Genomic DNA, 24480 nt, shown 5'->3' with positions numbered 1-24480 from the left:
TCTCTGCAGAACCTTTTGAGGCAAATGATAACATGACGAGGTTGGGTTTACAATTACTCCTTAAACTATCTTCGAGATTTTTAAAAACAATGAGTATTTTTTAAGAAATCATTAAAAATTTTAATCATTTTAATCATTGCATTGAAAAGATTAAAGATTATACAGTTTTCGGCATATTTGTCGTGATGGCCGTCAAACGTGACCAAATCAACAACATCTACGCTCAATACTCTGCTTTTTTTTACAAAGGAGCTTAATTTTGTTGAACTGATTAACAGACATGAAAAATTAAAAACAAAGTAATTGAAAAAAAAACAACATGATCACACCGCCCAAACGGTACTGCCATTATGTTGTCCATCGAGATACTAAATTATTGCTATCATTATGTGAGTCTCTGTGAGACAACACCTAATCAGCTGAACAATTTAATAGTGACGGAGTTTATTGACGCTCGATAGCGGCCAAACGAGAACCGAACAATGGATAAAATTTGTCCCTAAATTTTGCGAACTATAATTTTTTGGCAGCAATATTAATCTAAAATCTGATCAGTTGTTTGTTTTCCGGACTTCCGACATTCAATAATTTTTCTTCGAAAAAGCTCTTATTTTTTGCATTTGTAGAATCCAAAGTATAAAAAACTAATTTTGCTCCAATAAAACGTGTACGGGCTGGACTTAGTTTTTGCAACCAAATGGGGAAAAGAAAAACAAATAATCAGCCACGGATGTTGATTTCTGATGGCGAGTGAATACAATCATCTGACATTCAAATTGGATCTTTTTTCTTTTTCTTTTGACCCCTCCCCCCCCCCCCCCTCCAACCACAGAACGTTATGCACCCTCGATTACAAAGTATTTGTTGTTACCCAGCTACTATAACCTATAGCCCCCCCCCCCTTGATCTTAATGACCGCGAATTTCATATTATGTGTTGCTATAGCAAGTTACAATGTAAGAAATAGCATGTGCGGCTGGGGCCGTAAAAGTTTTATGCGCAATAGGCTTTGGGCGAAACAGAAAAGATCCGTATTGTTAATGTTCCAGGTGTTTACTACTGTGCAACATTATTCCTGATCACATTTTCCACCGCAATCAATGTATTCGTTCTCAACATAGTCGACCGGGACACCCCAGTTCCCAAATGGATCAGGATTGTCTTCCTTCACTACGTCGCCCGGGTAGTCGCACCCAGCCTTCAACAACCCTACTGGGTTCGGAAGACGTCAGGGGGGCACTACACCCCAAAGAAACTGGTCAAGGCTAATTCCAGGATGTTTTCGAGCACCCGCAGTTCAGTTTCAGTAGACGATAGCAACAAAGACACAATTTTCACATTCGAGACTGCGAACCATCACCTGAATGGTCACGTGGTCGAGGCTACCAACTTAAAGGTCAACAAAGGCCACCACCATCATCATCAGCAACAGGTAATTCATTAACATTTAGTAAAAACACATGTAGAGGGGAAATGGAAACTCTTGGGGAGCAAAATACGCCAACTTTAGTTCTCTGATTTTTAAGGGTAAAAACAGTGGAATAATGGAAAAAAATTAAAATTTGACAAACCAAAAGAAAAATTAATTGTGGAAGTATTAATTAACACCGGTGGGTTGACGGTGGATTTTAAATTATATAGTTCCTCCCCCAATAAAATGGGTCGGAACAATTATTCCGATGCAGAAAAATCCCTCACGGAGAGTTTTGAACATACATTTTCGGAACGGTATGCTGCCAGACTTCCCTTAAACCAGGTAACATTTGATCTAATTAGGAAAAATTATTGGACCATTTGGAATTAGAGTGAAATTAAGGTTGGATAAAAAGGACTACCGCTGTGGACAATTTTCCCACCTTATCTTTAATGAGGTCTCCCCGCTATCAATTGCCGCGAAGAGTTAAAAAGAATTGAAAAGAAAGTTTTTTGCTCTAAAAATAAAAGAAGTTATTGGAAAGAAGGAGGTTATTGAGCAAATTTCAGCTCGATCAAATATTCCACACAACATTGTGATTGTATCTGATTATTCGACACATGCCGTGACTGTAAAGTTTAACTACTATTTTCTTGTGAACCCAACTATTATTTAATTTCAGGAAAAACTTTCGTACAAATTCGGAGGCGTAACACTCTATCTTTTAAAGAAAAACCCGCAGGAAAAAAATTATACAGAAAACAATACCTTTGTTAAAACATAGTAGAATTTTTTTCAGTAACTCAAAAACGACCCCCTCCCCCCCCCCCCCCCCCTACCCCACCCACCTCTTGGTACCTGATAGAAAATCCCATTTTCTGAGTAAAACTCAACTTTATGATAATATTACTTGGCCTATTTAGTACACAAAGCCTGATATCGGCCTAAGCGCGATACTTCTCTGGCGATCTGTTGCATGTAATCCGGAAATTGCAACGTGACAAATTATTTCTAATTAACCAAAATTAACTAGAGAATTAATGGCCCCAGTTTACCCTTAAAAAAACTTTCATAGTTTTCTTGCAAGTTTCAGATTATTGTACTTGAGAAATTGAGTTTTTATTTATTTTTTGACAGGCCTACTCGTCGCGCCTAGCGTCCAATTCGCCAGTGTACAAGACTACAATGTACCCCCAGAAGATGCCAGATTCGCCAATCAGAGAAATCACAGAGTTGAAACTGGACGAAAATGGGAAGCAACTCGTCCAAGTCAGGAAGTATTTAGAGTGGATCAGGTTATTACATTTTTTTTTCTGATTGATCAAGTATTTAACAAATTTCATTTTAGGGAGCACCAAAAATTAGTTAACCATAATCAACTCTCGTTGCGATAATAACGCTTACTGTATAACTACTAACAGAATGACGTGAACGCCCAATGAACGCTGAAAAAATGTAGAAACATGCCCGTGCAATTTTTGAAATGACAGATCTCAGAAATGCAAGATTTTAGAATGCCAGATTCTCCTAAATGCATAGCCAGACTTCAAACTTGTAAGTTTGTGTTTCAAGCAAGGTTACGTGACTCTGCTAAAGTCACTTCAAAATTCTGGATTGCATCTCCACTGCAAGGTTCTCGGTTATAGCCAGACTGTCTCAGTGACTTCATTAAGGTCACGTAACCTATACTTAGGCAATTGATTAACCGCTTGATAATCAGACATTTAATTTAGACAACTGTTTGAAGAGCAACTACGCTGACGAAAATATGGTTTATAATCCAAAAAATTTATGTGAATGGCATAAACTCAACGGGGGTGGACCAAATGAATTACCACTTCTTTTTATACCCTCCTGAAGTTTTCAAGAACTTGACCTTTCTTTTGAGTTAACGAAATTCTTGATGGTGATAACAATCTGGTAAAATTACCCATAGATCTCTTACATAAAATTATTTGCTAAAAACTGTCGAAGTGACCATTATTAACTGCAGTTTAGGCTTCAGATATTTTTATTGCTCTCAAGTGAAGTTTGGAACAATTAGTTGAGTCCGGTTTGTTTTCAAAACAATTTTGAGTACTACCGTCTATTTGTCTGATAGTTCTTTTTTTCGATCATTTGGCGTTCCATACTCAAAAACGGGATAAACAGTAGAGCCCTGCCCTGTGGTCCTTAAGTTTATCCTGAAGGCTTACTGTTTCCTATTGTCCAATTATGCGTTTCAAAGCAAATGTTGAGGGGATGAATTCATTTCGTGTAAAGGACGGTTCTTATAACTTTGACAACTAACTCACCAAACCCCCTTCCCCCGCCCCAGCTCACTCCTCGCACTCGTCCACCGTCCTCCGCCTCATTTCTGTAACCCTGTGGTACGGTTGTACCATAATAAGTTCATATTCTGTTGATTAGTACTAAATTGTTTTAGGTTTGCCCTTGTCTGATTAAATGTCATAGTACACTTATGTTAAGTTTACCGCCGACTAATAAGTCAGCTTTTCTGTTTGTTCATATCTCCCACTTTGATAATATTTCATTCTGCTAAACTTTCTCATTCAATTCAGTTGTTCTCAATCTTAGTAGTTTTGCAGTCATAAGAATCCCAATTCGATTTGAGGAGGATTTCCACGTCATTGAATTATAACTACATTCGTAACTCTATTGCAAAGTAAAACTAAAAGTGGTTATCCCACCATTTAGTGAAACATTGGATTCGCTCCTCGAATCCAACTGATAAGCTTAAAAGATTATTCGTGGCTCATATACATACCTAAGCAGTCATAGGTATCACATGGCGCAATCAGCTGTCAAGGAACGTGTACTCTTTTGACTCGAACCACTTTGGGAGAAACCAACACTAGAACCACCTCTGAGATGGGATCGCTGGCAGATAATGCTGACGTTGGCTATCCTGGCAAAAAGAGGGTATTTCAATCGGCACTCTACGCGACAATCCTCCGGACAAGGTCACCTTCCCTCCAGAACCTAAATACGAGAATAATGTTGAGAATAGTACAACTCAGAGTGAAAGAGATCGGAAAACTCGAAACGAGCGACTTAAGAATGCGTGGTTAAATCGTTGTCAAAAGATAAAACTTGCATGTAAATTGTTTGGCGACAAACCTTGAAATCTTTGCGACAACAAAGCTGTCTCCTTGACCTATCTCAGCTTGGGGATGGAAGGACGATGAATATTTGGTTCCCAAGAACCAAATATCCAAATTGATCGTAACAACAAAGGACCTTTGGGAGAGCCTTGATCAGGTATTTACCAAACAGCGAAACATCACCTTTGATCGGTATAGTTTCCTCACCAGGAAACAATTGAAAGGATAACCTGTAGAAAAGTTCTAAGGTTGTCTTCGGGAGCTGTCTTTGAACTGCGATTTAGGAAGTCATGAGGAGTCAATAATTCGTGACGTTATTATAGCTAACATGCAAGACGGCGAGATCCAGAGGGAACTACTAAAAGAAACGAGAACGGCTAAAAAGACATTGGAAGTTGCCATGAACATTGAGATGGGCTTTCAGAACCAGTTAAAGATATCCGGAACCACTGTTCATTCGACTACAAATGAGTTTACAACTACATCAGTAAACAATATACAAGGATCTTGGAATAGATCGCGACCTCCAACGAATCAGTTCGTAAAACCTACAATCTGTCCAAATTGTGGCTATGGGTGGTCAGCTGCACATCGTCAAAACTGTCCTGGCCGTGGGAAGAATTGTAAAAATAGCGGTATTGCTAACCAGTTCGCGAAGGTTTGTAGAAAACCTAAACATTCATACAAGCTGAAACCCAGAGTAAACAATGTAGACAACTCTATCTCCGAGGCGGCCACGGTGGGTACTTCAGCAACAGCTGGAGAGCAAGTAAATCGTATAGATACATGGTTCCAAAAACAAAGTATCTATGACGCTAATTACGATTCGGATTATGATGACTATAGTGACAACTGCATTGCAACAATCTCTATTAATAACGACACTTGCGAAGTGGAGCCGGTGAACTTAGACATTTGCATCGGGAATACTCAGACAAAAGCCTTGGTGGATTCGGGAAACGTGTGCACTATAATCAATAAATGTCTTGCGAATACTATGTTGTCAAAGTGTAAAGGAATTTTCTGGGTACAAACACCAGAAATACTAGATCTAAAAACTTTTTCTACTGACTTAATCAAAATAATTGGAGTCATCAAGACATCTATCAAATGCAATGATTGGGTAGATGAGGATGTTAATGTGACAGTAGTCGAAGATGGCCAGAGACCCATCATCGGACGAGATCTCTTCCTAAAGCTAGGCTTTTCTCTAACTCAAACAAAACAAGTTGTCGATCAAAACCAATGTTTAATCAAGAAACAGATAGCATTTGATTTTCCGGGTCTTATCTCAAGAATCCGTAAATCATTAAAACACTCTGTTAAATCTACGTTTCATAAACAATTTACATCTACAAACCAAAAAGGACGCAGAGTTCCAATTAATTTACAACCACTAGTTAATGACGAAATTTAAAAAAATAGTTGCAGGAACACACATCATAAAATTAAATAGTTTTTCAGATAAAAATTTCATCTCACCTAAAGTCATCATGGAAAAAGAGACAAAACAGTTAAACTAGCTTTAGATTCGAAAATATTGATTAAATCTATCCATAAGAATAAATCTCAAAAGCTGAATATATATAACTTAATTGACACAATCCAACAAAATTTAAGTACAAATGCCTTGCAGGAAACAGCATATTTCTCTACATTGGATTTGAAGTACGCATACAGTCAACTTAATTTGAACCCGGAAACGGCTAGGCATTGCAACTTTAATATTGTTAGCGGTGAAGGAACAGGTACTTATCGTTTCATTACCGGTTTCTACGGATTAACGGACATGCCAGCAGAATTTCAAAAAGTGATGGATTATACGTTAGGCGGACTTAAAAATACTCACTGCTTCTTAGACGATATCATAATAGTCAGTCAAGGACCAAAAGAAGATCACTTAAAATTAGTCTACAAATGTTGAAAAAATTTGTTTGATGATAATTTGCGAATAATTTTACCGTAATGTCATTTTGCTAAAACCGAAATGGAATGGTTAGGACACAGATTTACTCAATCGGGAGTCGCACCACTTCAGTCCAAAACAGCAGCAATATTAAACTTATCAGCACCTGAAAATCTAAAGCAACTGCGCTCACTTCTAGTTTCAGTTCATTACCTCGGTAAGTTCATCCATAATTTATCTCATTTATGTCGTCCACTTTGACCATTGCTTGAAAAGAATACAAAATTCACTTTGAATGATGAACTTGAAGCTCACTTTCAACCGATTAAAAATAAAGTTGCAAACGCAACAGAAAACACACATTATAATCCCCACTTGGAAACGCGGATCAAATGCGACGCATCTCGAGCTGGATCAGGAGTAGCATTAGAACAACGTTCACCGACAGGTTGGCATACAGTTGCATATGCGTCTCGTTTCCTGAATTCAAATGAGGAAAGTTACAGCATTAATGAATTAGAATTGTTAGGGTTTTTGTGGTCCGTAGAATATTTTAAAAAATATTTCTTTGGCAAGTCTTTCACAATCATCACAAATCATCGAGCACTACTTTCTATCATGAAAGAACACCGACCTAACAAATCATATAATTGTCGTTTAACCGGTTGGGTAGATCGTCTTTTACCTTTTGATCTTAATATTGAACATGTACCAGACGCAAAAATGGGGCTGGTAGATTACATATCCCGCCAACCAAATCAAGAAGCAAAAGTTACAAACAAATACGACGAGGAAGTTGCGGTAGCAACAATTACCCGCATTCGTGACGCTATTGCAGTGATTTATGTAAATACCACACAGCAAAACTGTCAATCGCAGCAATTTAGCAGAGCCGATCACACACATTCCACACGTGCCTCACAACGTGCTCTTCTCTCAACAAACTACTCCAACTTGCTTTCTGCCATTAATCTTAACACAACTCAGTTGCTTCTTGAAAATTCTGCAAACGCAGCTCAAATCCACTTAAACTCCAGTCAACATAATCACACATACATACAATACACATATCACAATTACATACAATCTCTCAAAGAGCGATGTGCAGTCCGAGATCAATTCCACAAACCCCTCCTACTCACAGCAGAGTCACTTTTCAATTCATACCAAACTCGGCAGTGAATTCAACTCACTCCTCCAATGAAGGCCCCAATTCCCCAAACCTTGAATTGTCTAAGGAAGAGGTTTTTGAAAATAACTTGACGCAGCTATTTACAAAAGGGTTCCTTGCTGTGCTAAGAAGCAAGGACGCAGTCCTTAAGGAGGTTCGCGATTGCATCTTCCAGAGTAATGCCCAACGGTGTAAGGAGGTGAACCTTTATCTCTTCTCCTATTGGAGGGATCTTCACGTACGATCAGGCTGTGTCTGCGTGGACGAACATGTGGCAATACCATACTCAATCCAGGACGCCGTGTTAGAGAGCCTACATCTCACTCACTCCGGCAGTTGGGGAATGATAACTCTTGCGCAGTATGCGTTCTGGCCGTATATGCACCGCGAGATTCTTAACAAGGCTGCCACATGAAAGCCTTGTACTGATATTGGAAAGGACCTCAAACCGGTTGTTCCGGCGTCGAAATGGAAGCCTTTATTAAATTGTTCTGAACCTAATGAAGAAATACAAATTGATTTATGCGGCCCCATTACAAATGAAAAAGATCAAGATATACTTTTTCTCGCATGTATTGACAGTTTTTCCAAATATCCCACTGTCGAAGTCTTTGATAAAGCTAATGGACCTAATGTAATAAAATTTTTAGATGAATATATTCAAAGACACGGTGTCTCCCGAAACATTAGGTTAGATCAAGCACGTTGTTTAATTGGATGTAAATTATAAAGAAATTTTGCAAACAACATAATATTAACATTATCACTGCACCTGTTAATGACAATAGAGCTATTGGATTTGTAGAGCATTTGATACAAACAATTAAAAGACGTCTTAGCTGCATGAAATTAGATCATAGAAAAAATACATTCACAATTAAAGAAGCAATAAAGTCAATAGTATATCAATTACGTATATGCAAACAAAAGACAACAAATGTAACACATTTCCAAGCACATTTTGGAAGAAAGCCAAAGACACCACTAAGTAGTATTAGCACGATACCAAAGTCATCAAATTTATCATATGAAAACTTTCTTCACCACTATTTAGATGCTCACACTGTACCCGTAGAGGACTTCCTCGACGATAACGGATGGGTGACCGGTGATCGCAGCGACATTTTGATAGAAGAGGCGATGCAAAAGGCCCAGGTGGATGCAGGACGCAGATACAATGGGGACAAAAACAAATCGGTATCCCGATTTATAATACATCCAAAACTAAACAACCGATACCACGAACGGAGAAATCATTGGATATCAAGCTAGCCTGTAAAATGTCCAAAAGATCAAAGAGGGATCTCCGTGGCCTCTGGTAAACATTGGCCCCGGGTAGTACAGTCGTCAGAACGTCGCCTACGACAACGGTTATAAAGGAACCCGGAGTCCCTGAAGTCCGAGTGCGAAACAGTGATATCGCCAAATTCGGCACCCGTGCTGAGCGTAATAATGATCTTTGGCAGTACGCCCAGTGATGTCACCTTCCATATGAGAAGACAACAGAAGAGAAGATAGCGCACCATATGAAGGACCTTAAGAAAAAATATCGGGGGGAGAATAAAATTCGCCACAGACCCACCCAGTCCGATGCTGCTTCAGGAGTTTCGACTAACAATAGCAATATTTCTAAGGCGATGTCTTCTCGTAGACCCAAGAAGTCTCAAACGGGAAGAACTCGATCGCGACAGTCCTCGACGACGTTGAATGCGTCAAATGCATCCTCAGTTGCTCCGTCATCGGTCACCTCGTCAAGCGCCTCGCCTTCCACGTCAAAATCCAAAAGAAATAGAAGTTCCCAGACTATTTCGGATTTGAGAGCTTAGTGTCTTCGATTAGCGAAGACTCTGCTCCTGCACCCAACCGACATAAAGCTAGTAACCCAGTCATAGATGCAGTAGTTCAAGAAGAGGCACTCCAACCGCCTACAATTGAAACGTCATTTGAGCTGCCGGTCGTAAGCCCTCCTCCACCTCCACCAGTTGGAACATGGTCTCCAGAAGAATACGACTACGATGAGTATGCAAGGGAAAAAACTTGAGCGTTTTTGAAGCCGAAAATCAAATTTAAAACTAAGAAAAACTGTCATTTAAAACTGATTAACTTATTGCTTAAATTTAATTTTAGTAAAAATGATTCACTCAATTGTGCGTTATTTAACCCGGATTTGGATTTGTGCCACTATTGCGCGATGTTTTAGGTTAATTGTCAATAATTATTTGTGAACTTGTTTAGTTTGCAGCTGTTATTTTCAATTTGGTTTTCATTGCAGTAAAGCTTGAAAATTAAATTTATTGCATTCGCACTACAATTGTGAATTAATCTGTGTTTTACGTTTACGATTGAATGCAAATATAATGAGTTTCCATTAAAGTATTTTCTCCTGCATAAATCTCGCATTTCCACTATGATTATCTGTTGGCTTGCTGTTGTTCACATTTATCTACTATTTATAATAACCAGTACATATGTTATTAATATCATAAATTTTAAATTGTTGCAGTTTATAATTTTATTAGAGCCGAGGATATGTGGTACGGTTGTACCATATTAAGTTCATAATCTGTTGATTAGTAATAAATTGTTTTAAGTTTGCCCTTGTCTGATTAAATGTCATAGTTCACTTATGTTAAGTTTACCGCCGACTAATAAGTCAACTTTTCAGTTTGTTCATATCTCCCACTTTGATAATATTTCATTCTGCTAAACTTTCTCATTCAATTCAGTTGTTCTCAATCTTAGTAGTTTGCAGTCATAAGAATCCCAATTGGATTTGAGGAGGATTTCCACGTCATTGAATTATAACTACATTCGTAACTCTATTTCAAAGTAAAACTAAAAGTGGTTATCCCACCATTTAGTGAAACTTTGGATTCGCTCCTCGAATCCAACTGATAAGCTTAAAAACGTATTCGTGGCTCATATACATACCTCAGCAGTCAGAGGTATCACAAACCCCAAGCGCTCGACGCCCCCTCTTCTTTGCCCACGCCTCCCCCGCACCCAAACCGTGCTGAGTTGTGACAAAAAGAAAGCTGAGTTTTTTTCAACCTAATTTACAAACACTTCCCGCTAGTGCTGATCATACAAATTGTTGAGGTGATTCCTCAATCCAATTTTAATACAAAAGCTACTGGAACTCATAGCAAATCTTATTTGAGTTTAGACAGCTAAATGTGATCTCGTGGAAAAATTCATCAGCTAACAACTTTATCTTTGAATGGCAACCTAACGCTTTGATTTTTAAGAGATATGGGAAAAACAACAACAATAATTTTTCCAATTTTTTTTGCGATAATATGAATTATTGGTAACATAAACGGTTTTTCCATAAAATGTTCCAATTGTAATTTCAGAACGGTTTAATTTCCAATCCAGCTTCCCGTTAAACAGAATATCAAAAGACTTTTAAGAATGATTTCTAGAAGTGTCATCATTTTTTTGTTGAAAGCGTGCTTTCACAGCTTGTCTGTAAAACGACAAAAAATGAACAAAGAACTTTTCCTAAAGCAGTGACAAAATGCCATCATATCTTTTGTTGAACTGAAGTAAAGAAATAAACGGTCCTCCAGTATAGTCTCATTTCTGGTATATCTTGCCTCATATTAAAAAGACAGTTCTTACAGCATCATAAAAGTTTCATTTTGAATTGAAATTTTGCTATTTCGTGATCTAATTTTAACTTGGAAAAAAATTAGTTTGTAGTATTTTTTTAGTTTGCCCACTAAAACTGACCAGTCCGTACAGGAGCATACTTTTTAACTAGGATATGATCAATAGTCAGTATAAGAATTTTCCGAGACAAAAAAACAGTTATTAAAAGCTTTGAGTTGAGCACAAGTAAAGCATCAAATTTTGGGTTATTAGTGTTAAAAAGTCCAGTGTAAAAAAATTGGGTCCAGCTAAATGTAACAAATTTGAGCCACAAAAAGAGACTGTTAAATCAAATGTTTATCAAAACTCTAGCGTGAATAGTCTGAGTACAGCAAACAGTTGAGCTTGACATTTTATGTCGTGCAAAATTTTAGCGTGAAAAGTCAAGTCGAGTTAAATTTCTGCTGGTCACTAAACTAAAATCATTTCTCATGGCTATTTGATCGAGGACCTTTCTATTTCTGCTGTTCGTCAAACAAAGTCAATTTTGAAGGCTATTTGGTCGAGGTCCTTTCTATACCCTTACTTGGTCGATCATGGTTTTTTTCATAAGTTGAGGTCTAAACTTGGGATATTCTATAAAAGGAACAAGTAAACCTATTTTTTGTGATTTAGTTTTTTTAAACGAATAATTAGAAATCAACTTTTTTTTAAAAAAAAAACGATGGTTTCTAATTGTTTTAGGAGTGTTTGAGAAAACAACCTGTAATAATTTTTAGAGCTGTTTCAATTTTGGGTACTTTGAAAGTCAGCGGTCTCTCCGAAGTAACCAGTCAGATGAAAAATTAAGTCTACTATAAACTTCGACCTAATAATTTGCAGAACCTATTTATTTACAAATAAATATAAAGATGCGTAAAGATTCGTTCTGAAGCCAAGTTTCAGACGGTTGATTATCAATTCTCTATTTTTCATCACATCACACAACGAGCATTTCCATTTCGTTCAGAGCCCAAATGGAGACTAAGAGTTGTGTATTTAACATTGGAATTCTGGAAATTTTGCAAATGAAGAAGGGCACAAACGGAAAAGATCCTAAATATATAACCACTGTAACGATTAAAGATCTTCATATTCCTTGGTCCTTGGGGGGGGGGGGATAAAATGAGCTGGGGTTGATAAAATGTCCTTTTTACGTGTTGACAGAGCCCAACTGGAGACTATGATGAGTGACGTGTGGGAGAAGAATGAACTGGGAAGACTGAGGAGTGACTGGCAATGTGTGGCTGTGATTGTGGACAGGACTCTCATGATTGTGTTCACACTTGTATTCCTCATCACCATCCTCTGGATCTACTACCAGTTTCCATCCCACATCATACACCCACAGCACACACCTGCCATGCCCAACATTGTCATCGAATAGACACACGACACGACACGACACGACACGACACGACATTAAATGAAATACATAAGGTCGTTTCGACACATGACACACGACACTAAAGGACACTATAAAGACATTACAATGTTGATACAAGGAAAATCCGGGATCTATTCTGTTTCAGTGTTTCAGTGTTTCTTATGACCCCCAGTTACAAATTATATGTTGTTATATAGCACGTTACTATGTAAGAGAACAGCACGTGCGCCTGCAGGTCATAAAAAATTTATGCCAAGCTGGGGGGGGGGGAACAGAACAGATCCAAAATTCGGTTTTATACTGTTTTGCCCCCACCCACAACCTTAGTGAGCTTATATTTTTTAAGCCCCCCCCCCCGCCGCCGGAGCACGTGCTATTTTCTTACATAGTAACGTGCTATATAACAACATATAATTTGTAACTGGTGGGGCGTAAAAAACACGGGGGGGGGGCGTAAAAAAACACTGGGGGGGCGTAAAAAACACTGGGGGGGACAAAACAGAATAGATTCAACGAAAGTTCAATGTTAGCGTTAAGAAATTTCTAATTCTATTGTTGATAATGATGATGATATTGAAATGACATCAAAGACGGCACAGCAATTCTCAACATGATAGGAATCTATATCGACATTACGATATCGATACAAGAAGAATCTGATATTGTTGGTATTAGAAAATTTCTAATTCTAACATTGAAAATTGATTATTGCGATAGGGCTTTCTGATAAAACCCCTCCCCTCTATCCCCCTGGACTTACTAGATTTTATTGTTAATTCGAACGCGGTTTACACTATTTACTGGGCTTTTGTTGACCAATTAGCATTAGACTTGCAGAAATAACCCAAAATATTAGGTCAAAGAGAGAAAAAGGAGCACAGGGAAGGGTCCAGTCCAGTTTTCGAGGGAGAAAATTGCAATAATCTTTTCTTTTTCAAACTTTATGTTTCTTAAAAACAATATTGTTTCAACCCAATCAAAAAAGTTGAAATATCTTGGTACCAATTCCAGATAATAACAAAACGTCATAGAAAAAGTGCATCTTTTCCCTTTTTGCCCACCCTTTCAACCGCATATATCTCGAATTCTCTTAGAATTTGACCCACTTATAAGTATTTGTTAATTGTCATTTGAATAACGCAACTCTTGTCATATTGCACAACTATTTACAAAATGTATCTTTAATTGAGCTTATACATAATTATACTTTTTCCCATTAATTTAATGAAAATTACGCGCTGGTCACAAAAAAACAACAATTTAACCGTGCATAAAAATAATTTAATTGCTGCTAAATTTAGAATGAAATTTTGAAACATCAGTTATCGGGAAGTTAATCTCTTATGCCAAAAAGTTAACTAATCGAGCTGTGATAAACTATATATAACTAAATTCACGAATCAAGATCGTGAAAACAAAATTTCATAGCAGTTTTATGTCAAATACTTTTACGTTGCGGAGAATTTTCGGTCAAACGGTTTTGTTTAGTAAACAAGATGGCTCGTGCGAGTCTGTGCTTAGCACAGAATGTTCCAACATACTTGCAAAACAACTTTAAAAACGTGTCAGAAAAACCGTTGTTGGTATCCGAAACCAAATTATTTACATTGGAGAAAATTACTTTGACTGTTTTAACCAAAAACTATGCCGTCTTTTTTGTCAGACAAAAACGAAAATTCCTAACTACATTTTGGAAAGATATAGGTTCTACAAAATGAAACACTTAAACACAGAAAAAACCATGCAAACCAAACCACAGAACACGTTTTACACAAGAAACACCAACACCAAAAAAGAACTTTAGAAATTTTATTTTTGGCAATAGGTCAATACTCAAGTTCGTCACAGTTCATTTAGGTCTTCTGTCTGTCTGTTTTTCTGAAAAAACTACATGCTAGAATTTCTTACGCAATTGTATCGTTAAATGTAGTTTTGACAATAAACTTTGAGAAGCAATTTTCTGAAGTTTTTTCAAGAAACTTTTTAATTTTGATACTTCATGAATATAATGGAAACCTAACTTTTGTGACAAGTCGCGCAAATTTAGAATCAACGAGATTTAACAAACACTTTTAGAATTGGTCTTATTTAAAACGGCAATTCGTATTGAATGTTAATTAATTTTTCGATTTATTATTCAAATTATGTTTGCTGACATTTTTATGCCCTTTGCCTTTACTTTTTCTAACATTTAAAGGAACTAAGTCTCCAAAACTAGCTCTCTCTTTTTTTCTAATAAACAGAAATACCAAAAACATTGTGCATACGCACATTTATACATAAACACACACAATCACATACCCATACCCAAAGACAAGTACCATGCACGGACACCAAAAAAAACAATATTAAAAAATCTTTTTGACATCTGATTATACTCAAACAAAACTCGCAATTTTGGCGTCAACATTATTTGGTAACGAAGTTTTCTTGAATTGAACTTATTAAAAGTGACAATTTTTAACAAACACTAACTAATTTTTCAAAACCTTGTGTAAAACGTTGTGTGCAACACAAACCGCGCAACACATTTTGCAAAAATACAAACATTAGAAAAGATTTTAAGAGTTTTTCAGCGGTAGGTCATTACTCAAGTTCGTCACTGTTCACTCAGGTCTTCTGTCTGTCTTTTTCTTTGAAACAAAACGAAGTTCAGACTTTGAGACGCATTTTTATGGGTAAACGTAACTTTGACAAAAAACTTTCATCTGCAACTTTTTTGAAGTTTTTCAAAACTTTTTTCATTTTTGATACTTCACGAAAATAATCTAAAGCTAATTTTTTTGACAAATTTAGCAATTTTAGCATCAACAAGTTTTGATAACAATGTTTTTTTGAATTGGACGTATTAAAAGTGGCAATTCTTAGCAAACATTGAATACTTTTTCAAAATTTTGTTTAAAACGTTCTGTGCAACACAAACCGCGCAACACAATTTACAAAAATATAAACATTAAAAAAGATTTTTAGAAATTTTTGGTGGTATGTCATTACTCAAGCTCGTCACTTTTCACTCAGGTCTTCTGTCTGTCTGTTTTTTCGAAACAAAACGAAGTGCAGACTTTGAGACGCATTTTTATGGTTAAATGTAAATTTGACAAAAAACTTTCAACTGCAACTTTTTTGAAGCTTTTCAAAAGCTTTTGTCATTTTTGATACTTCATGAAAACAAACCAATGGTAATTTTTTCAAACAAAACTCGCAATTATAGCGTCAACATTATTTGGTAATGAAGTTTTCTTGAATTGAACTTATTAAAAGTGGCAATTTTTAGCAAACACTAACTAATTTTTCAAAACCTTGTGTAAAACGTTGTGTGCAACACAAACCGCGCAACACATTTTACAAAAATACAAACGTTAGAAAAGATTTTAAGAGTTTTTCAGCGGTAGGTCATTACTCAAGTTCGTCACTGTTCACTCAGGTCTTCTGTCTGTTTGTTTCTTTGAAACAAAACGAAGTTCAGACTTTGAGACGCATTTTTATGGGTAAATGTAACTTTGACAAAAAACTTTCAACTGCAACTTTTTTAAAGTTTTTCAAAAACTTTTTTCATTTTTGATACTTCACGAAAATAATCTAAAGTTAATTTTTTTGACAAATTTAGCAATTTTAGCATCAACAAACTTTGATAACAATGTTTTTTTGGAATTAGACGTATTAAAAGTGGCAATTCTTAGCAAACATTAAATACTTTTTCAAAATTTTGTTTAAAACGTTCTGTGCAACATAAACCGCGCAACACAATTTACAAAAATATAAACATTAAAAAAGAATTTTAGAAATTTTTGGTGGTATGTCTTTACTCAAGCACATCACTTTTCACTCAGGTCTTCTATCTGTCTGTTTCTTTGAAACAAAACGAAGTTCAGACTTTGAGACGCATTTTTATGGGTAAATGTAACTTTGACAAAAAACTTTCAACTGCAACTTTTTTGAAGCTTTTCAGAAGCTTTTTTCATTTTTGATGATACTTCATGAAAATAATCTAAAGTTAACTTTTTTTGACAAATCTAGCAATTTTAGCATCAACAAGTTTTGATAACAATGTTTTTTTGAATTGGACGTATTAAAAGTGGCAATTCTTAGCAAACATTAAATACTTTTTCAAAATTTTGTTTAAAACGTTCTGTGGAACACAAACCGCGCAACACATTTTACAAAAATATAAACATTAAAAAAGATTTTTAGAAATTTTTGGTGGTATGTCATTACTCAAGCTCGTCACTTTTCACTCAGGTCTTCTGTCTGTCCGTTTTTTCGAAACAAAACAAAGTGCAGACTTTGAGACGCATTTTTATATTTTAAAGTAACTTTGACAAAAAATATTAAACTGCAATTTTGAAGTTTTTCAAAAACTTTTTTCATTTTTGATACTTCATGAAAATAATCTAAAGTTAATTTGTTTGACAAATCTCACAATTTTAGCATCAACAAGATTTGATAACAAGGTTTTTCGAATTGAATTTATTAAAAATGGCAATCTTTAGCAAACATTTAGTAATTTTTCAAACTTTTGTGTAAAACGTTCTGTGCAACACAAACCGTTCAACACATTTTACAAAAATACAAACATTTGAAAAGATTTTTAGAATTTTTTAGCGGTAGGTCATTACTCAACTCGTCACTGTTCTCTTTGGTCTTCAGTCTGTCTGTTTTTTCGAAACAAAACGATTTCAGACTTTGTGACTAATGTTTTTAGGTAAATGTAACTTTGAAAAAAAATTTAACCTGCAACTTTTTGGAGTTTTTCAAAAAATTTTGTCAGTTTTCAAACTTCATGAAAATGATAGAAACGTAATTTTGTTGATAAATTTAGCATCAAAAAGATTTGATAACAAGCATTTACGGATTGGACTTATTAAAAGTGGCAAATTTTAGCAAATATGAAGTAATTTTTCAAAATTCTGTGTAACACGTTTTGTGCAACAGAAACCGCGCAACACATTTTACGAAAATACAAAAATCAGAAAAAATGTTTAGAATTTTGTTGACAGTAGGTCATTACTCAAGTTCGTCACTGTTCACTCAGGTCTTCTGTCTGTCTGTTTTTCTGAAAAATTGCGTTCATACTTTGTGACGCAATTGTATCGGTAAATGTAGGTTTGACAAAAAACTTCAAAATGCAATTTTGTGAACTTATCAGATACTTCAATTCCGATATTTCATGTGAAGTCAATTCCGATACTTCATGAAAATAACGAAAACGTAATTTTTGACAAATCTTGCTTATTTAGGATCAACACGGTTTAACAACAAACATATTTGGAATTGGAATTTTTAAAAGCGGCAATTTTTAGCAAATATTATCTAATTTTTAAAAATTTCATGGTTGCTGACATTTTTATGCCCTCTGACTTTACTTTTCACTAACATTTGAAAGAACCAACTATCTCAAACTAGTTCTCTCCTAATTTCGCTATTAGGCAGATATACCACTAATATTGCGCACAAGCACATGTATACATAAACCCACACAATCACATACACATACACAAAAAATAAAAACACAGACACCAAAAAAAAACAATTTTTAAAAGTATTTTGGTGTCTGATCATACTCAAAATTCATCGCCGTTCGTCGACTCCTTGAGGCAATTGACTCAGTAGTGATGAAATCGACACTAATAATTGAAATGAACTTTTTGAAGTTTTTTGATGTTTCATGATGTAGATATCGTTGACGGTCTATCAGAAAAAAAATTTAAAATACAAATTTCTGGTTTTGCTTTATTTGAACCCGCAATTTTTAGCAAGCATTAATTAATTTTAAAAATTTTCTTTTTGGCCTCTGATCTTTACTCAAGGCTCGTCACAAATCAAAGAGCTCTTGATTTTTTCGCAAAGATTGGCTTCGTTTTAATTGAAGCAATTGTATTGGTAACCCTACGTTTGACACTGTAGTTTTAAATGACCTTTCTGAAAACTTTCGAGTTATTTTGTCTTTTTTGAAGTTTCAAGATCATAAATTTCTTTTAGAAGCTCGCGGAAAAAATTTAAAGAACTTGTTTGTTACCAGCAAGATTTAATTAAATCAAATTGGTTTTGAATGGGCTTCAAACCGAATTTTGTAGCCAATTCCAATTAGTTTTTCTGATTTTCCAAACTTTTTGCACTCTGCTTCCAATTGTGTCTAACATGTAAGGAGAATTAAAAGCTATCCCTAGAGGTTCTCCTTCAATGGCGTTCAGAGACAACGGTTATCTATTAATATATGTTTCGACCGTTTCACTACTTTGAGTAAGAGTACGTTGAAATAAATGGCAGTTTTAATAAAGTCTTTGAGAAGTGAAATGAAATGAAAAATCGTGTTTCATCTTTCAAAAGGAAATCTCGTTCTTCGAATAAGGAGTTCAACAACAGAAAACTATTCCATAGTCTTTGTTTTTTTAATCCACAAAACGGCGGCCGAAAGACTGAAAAAGACGAGTTCAAATTGCTTTTTCAGAATACAGAGAAGAGAAAAACATCATTTCCGTTTGTGCCCTTAGCTTAGTGGGTGCAAATTATTTGCACCCCCAGATGCACGTGCAATGTTTTTACCTAATGATTTGCTTTGTAATGACGAGTGCTCTGTAATTTGAGAGAGCATAAGGTACGGAAAAAGACCCGTAAATAATAATTTGCTTTTATTTTTGGAAAAATTAAGTATTACACTAGTATTTATCTTTTCAACCTGGCGGTCAATGTTCTGGGGCAGATTAGTTAGAATGATCTGCACTGACAACAAGCAAAATACAAAAAACAATTTTTTTGAAAAATTCCATTTCTTTAAAATCATTCATTTATTAAAATAATTTTTTTTGGTTGATTCGATGTTCATTTCATGAAGATGATTTTCCACTTCTTCAAATTTTTGAAAATACTGAATTTGTTAGTTTGTTGAAATAATAAAAAATGTTTGCACAAACACCTCTAGAGTTTAGAATCAGTTCAAATTTCGGCTTTCAATTTTCTATTTTCAAAGTTGATGTTTGCTATTTTGAGAGATCGAAGTTGCCTGAAATCTTCAGATTTATATACAAATTTTTTGATAGAAAAAGAAAATGGTTCGTGATTTACTTTGTTACTAGCAGAAAACATATAGACGGTTAAATGAAAATTTTTCAACGGAACTTTGAGAAAAAAAACAAAAAATTTGGGTTTTTGAAATTTTTGGTCGAATAATTTAAATTGTTAGTTTTTAGTCTTGACACTGTACAGAAATACTGGTGATAAGTCTCAGTTTGAACAAAATAAGCTTAGTTCAAAATTTTCCGTTCCTCCCTCCCCCCCCCCCCAAGAAGAAAGATTTTATATAAATAAAAACTACATCCTGAGGGCTACCAAATTGTTTTTCTCTGCGGTGTGTGAACAAAAAGTGGATATTTGACTGAAGAAAAACAGCCAGCCTCGCATACACATTCCTTCTTTTTTGAAAAAATGTTGAAACAAAAAATCTATGTACATTTTTTTGTGATGCATGATAGACAGTCTGTTCTGTAATTCGGAAATTGTCAGATTTGACTCGAAAAACCTGAAGAGGAAACAAGTAAACCTTGGTAATCAAACTCTTTAAAACTAGTTTTCTTTAATTTATATTCGGCTCTGAAAATCAAAAAACTGCACAAAATTGCCAACTCAATAATATTGGTTAAAAATCGCCAATAAGTTGCAAAATTTACATTAGTCTCGATCTAGATTGACGCAAAAACATCCTCAAATATCATTGATATTCTACCACTTCAGGAGCAAAAAGTGTGCGATCATCAGCATCTTACAATTTTCTTACAACTCCATTATTAGCAATTAGGATAATTTTTAAGGAGATTTCTACCCGAGTTGAACGCAAAAAAGAATCTTGGCAGTCAAGCTAAGTCGCTTTTAGTTTTATAGAAAGTAGCAAACTTTAAATGGCTTCAAAGAAAACATGAAGAGATCATTGAATTAGGTAACAGGAATGTATAAAACTGTGGAACAGTATTCGGGTTTAAATAACCAAAATAAGATATTCATATCATTGTAGTCGTTCATGGAAGGTTAACAAACAAAAAAATCCCTGACACAATAAATGAACCTCCCCTTCTCAAACTTTTTTAAATACTGGGTTATTGCGATGGAATTAGCCCTGAAAAAATCAAGAATAAAAATCTCTAATTATTCAAAAAATTTTACATTTTTTTTGAACTAGGTTGATGCAAAAATTGCTTCGAAAAACCTTGATCTTCTGTCTCTTCGGGAGTATGTAGTGTATGATCATCATCATTGAACAATTTTGGAACCTGAGTATTGGCACTTATGATATTTAATAGTTTTACGCCACAGTTGAGAAGAGAAGAAAAATTTTAAAACGAATTCTCCTATTCGCATTGAACACCAAATAAGAATCTTGCCAATCAAACCACGTTATTTAAAAATTTGTTAAATTTTAGCAAATTAAAATCATAAATAGTTTCTCAATAAACAATAAAAGATTGTTGAAAAGTTAACCGGATTGCCAAAGTTTTAAAAAGATTTTTTGTGATTTAATAATCAAAATTAGATCTTCTTTAGTAGTCATTGATGAAACGTTTCCGTTCAAAATTTTCTATTGTCTGTGTAACGCAATCCGGTAGTTCAAAATCTTGTCCTGTCTCAAAAATTGTAGAAACTCTGCGCAATATATTAATTTAGGAGACACTCATTAGATCTATGTCATGCATATCAATGCTTTTGCACAGTTCATTTTTCTACTTTATGGTTCGGGCATTCTCTAATACCCAAAACTAAATTTAAAAACATTTCTGGCTTTTTATCATACCAATTTTTATTATATCTTGTTCTCGAGGAAGATTGTTTTTCAAGAAGTATACATTGCAACACCAACTATAAAGAAAAAACAAATTATTTGCAGAGAATTTCGAGAAATTAATCTTAGCACAGCTAGAATGAGCTGTTTTTTGAAATTTTAGGTCGAATAGTTTAAATTGTTAGTTTTTAGTCTTGACACTGTACAGAAATACTGGTGATAAGTCGCAGTTTGAACAAAATAAGCTTAGTTCAAAATTTTCCGTTCCTCCCTCCCCCCCCCCAAGAATAAAGATTTTATATAAATAAAAACTACATCCTGAGGGCTACCAAATTGTTTTTCTCTGCGGTGTGTGAACAAAAAGTGGATATTTGACTGAAGAAAAACAGCCAGCCTCGCATATACATTCCTTCTTTTTTGAAAAAATGTTGAAACAAAAAATCTATGTACATTTTTTTGTGATGCATGATAGACAGTCTGTTCTGTAATTCGGAAATTGTCAGATTTGACTCGAAAAACCTGAAGAGGAAACAAGTAAACCTTGGTAATCAAACTCTTTAAAACTAGTTTTCTTTAATTTATATTCGGCTCTGAAAATCAAAAAACTGCACAAAATTGCCAACTCAATAATATTGGTTAAAAATCGCCAATAAGTTGCAAAATTTACATTAGTCTCGAACTAGATTGACGCAAAAACATCCTCAAATATCATTGATATTCTACCACTTCAGGAGCAAAAAGTGTGCGATCATCAGCATCTTACAATTTTCTTACAACTCCATTATTAGCAATTAGGATAATTTTTAAGGAGATTTCTACCCGAGTTGAACGCAAAAAAGAATCTTGGCAGTCAAGCTAAGTCGCTTTTAGTTTTATAGAAAGTAGCAAACTTTAAACGGCTTCAAAGAAAACATGAAGAGATCATTGAATTAGGTAACAGGAATGTATAAAACTGTGGAACAGTATTCGGGTTTAAATAACCAAAATAAGATATTCATATCATTGTAGTCGTTCATGGAAGGTTAACAAACAAAAAAATCCCTGACACAATAAATGAACCTCCCCTTCTCAAACTTTTTCAAATACTGGGTTATTGCGATGGAATTAGCCCTGAAAAAATCAAGAATAAAAATCTCTAATTATTCAAAAAATTTTACATTTTTTTTGAACTAGGTTGATGCAAAAATTGCTTCGAAAAACCTTGATCTTCTGTCTCTTCGGGAGTATGTAGTGTATGGTCATCATCATTGAACAATTTTGGAACCTGAGTATTGGCACTTATGATATTTAATAGTTTTACGCCACAGTTGAGAAGAGAAGAAAAATTTTAAAACGAATTCTCCTATTCGCATTGAACACCAAATAAGAATCTTGCCAATCAAACCACGTTATTTAAAAATTTGTTAAATTTTAGCAAATTAAAATCATAAATAGTTTCTCAATAAACAATAAAAGATTGTTGAAAAGTTAACCGGATTGCCAAAGTTTTAAAAAGATTTTTTGTGATTTAATAATCAAAATTAGATCTTCTTTAGTAGTCATTGATGAACCGTTTCCGTTCAGAATTTTCTATTGTCTGTGTAACGCAATCCGGTAGTTCAGAATCTTGTCCTGTCTCAAAAATTGTAGAAACTCTGCGCAAAATATTAAATTAGGAGACACTCATTAGATCTATGTCATGCATATCAATGCTTTTGCACAGTTCATTTTTCTACTTTATGGTTCGGGCATTCTCTAATACCCAAAACTAAATTTAAAAACATTTCTGGCTTTTTATCATACCAATTTTTATTATATCTTGTTCTCGAGGAAGATTGTTTTTCAAGAAGTATACATTGCAACACCAACTATAAAGAAAAAACAAATTATTTGCAGAGAATTTCGAGAAATTAATCTTAGCACAGCTAGAATGAGCTGTTTTTTGAAATTTTAGGTCAAATAGTTTAAATTGTTAGTTTTTAGTCTTGACACTGTACAGAAATACTGGTGATAAGTCTCAGTTTGAACAAAATAAGCTTAGTTCAAAATTTTCCGTTCCTCCCTCCCCCCCAAGAATAAAGATTTTATATAAATAAAAACTACATCCTGAGGGCTACCAAATTGTTTTTCTCTGCGGTGTGTGAACAAAAAATGAATATTTGACTGAAGAAAAACAGCCAGCCTCGCATATACATTCCTTCTTTTTTGAAAAAATGTTGAAACAAAAATTAATTGTACATTTTTTTGTGATGCATGATAGACAGTCTGTGCTGTAATTCGGAAATTGTCAGATTTGACTCGAAAAACCTGAAGAGGAAACAAGTAAACCTTGGTAATCAAACTCTTTAAAACTAGTTTTCTTTAATTTATATTCGGCTCTGAAAATCAAAAAACTGCACATTATTGCCAACTCAATAATATTGGTTAAAAATCGCCAATAAGTTGCAAGTTTTACATTAGTCTCGAACTAGATTGACGCAAAAACATCCTCAATTATCATTGATATTCTACCACTTCAGGAGCAAAAAGTGTGCGATCATCAGCATCTTACAATTTTCTTACAACTCCATTATTAGCAATTAGGATAATTTTTAGGGAGATTTCTACCCGAGTTGAACGCAAAAAAGAATCTTGGCAATCAAACTAAGTCGTTTTTAGTTTTATAGAATGTAATAAACTTTAAATGGCTTCAAAGAAAACATGAAGAGATCATTGAATTAGGTAACAGGAATGTAAAAAACTGTGGAACAGTATTCGGGTTTAAATAACCAAAATAAGATATTCAAATCTTTGTAGTCGTTCATGGAAGGTTTACATACAAAAGAATCCCTGACACAATAAATGAACCTCCTCTTCTCAAACTTTTTTAAATACTGGGTTATTGCGATAGATTTAGCCCTGAAAAAAAATCAAGGATAAAAATCTCTAATTATTTGAAAAATTTTACATTATTTTTGAACTAGGTTGATGCAAAAATTGCTTCGAAAATCCTTGATCTTCTGTCTCTTCAGGAGTTTGTAGTGTGCGATCATCATTGAACAATTTTCGAACCTGAGTTTTGGCACTTATGATATTTAATAGTTATACGCCACAGTTGAGAAGAGAAGAAAAATTTTAAA

General features: G+C 34.7%; 2 protein-coding genes across 4 annotated transcripts in view; one reads left to right on the top strand and one right to left on the bottom strand.

Moving 5' to 3' along the window:
* The window catches only part of LOC142352116 (neuronal acetylcholine receptor subunit alpha-10-like), an 84877-nt gene extending 72053 nt beyond the window's left edge, over positions 1 to 12824 (top strand). For all 3 annotated transcript variants that reach the window (XM_075404508.1, XM_075404498.1, XM_075404491.1), the window contains exons 8-10: positions 1050 to 1432; positions 2552 to 2709; positions 12396 to 12824. In XM_075404508.1, coding sequence (XP_075260623.1) covers positions 1050 to 1432; positions 2552 to 2709; positions 12396 to 12615 — 761 coding nt within the window. In that variant the 3' untranslated portion in view covers positions 12616 to 12824. The remainder of the gene's footprint in view (positions 1 to 1049; positions 1433 to 2551; positions 2710 to 12395) is intronic.
* Positions 1 to 24480, bottom strand: part of LOC142343316 (syntaxin-1A-like) — a 383172-nt gene that overhangs the window by 99234 nt on the left and 259458 nt on the right. The gene's annotated exons all lie outside the window — the stretch shown is intronic.

Source organism: Convolutriloba macropyga, chromosome 1 (assembly GCF_964194025.1).
Source record: "Convolutriloba macropyga chromosome 1, txConMacr16.3, whole genome shotgun sequence".
NCBI classification, from domain to species: Eukaryota; Metazoa; Xenacoelomorpha; order Acoela; family Convolutidae; genus Convolutriloba; species Convolutriloba macropyga.
The sequence above is the reverse complement of the archived record's forward strand: the minus strand, read 5'-3'. Positions and strand labels throughout refer to the sequence as shown.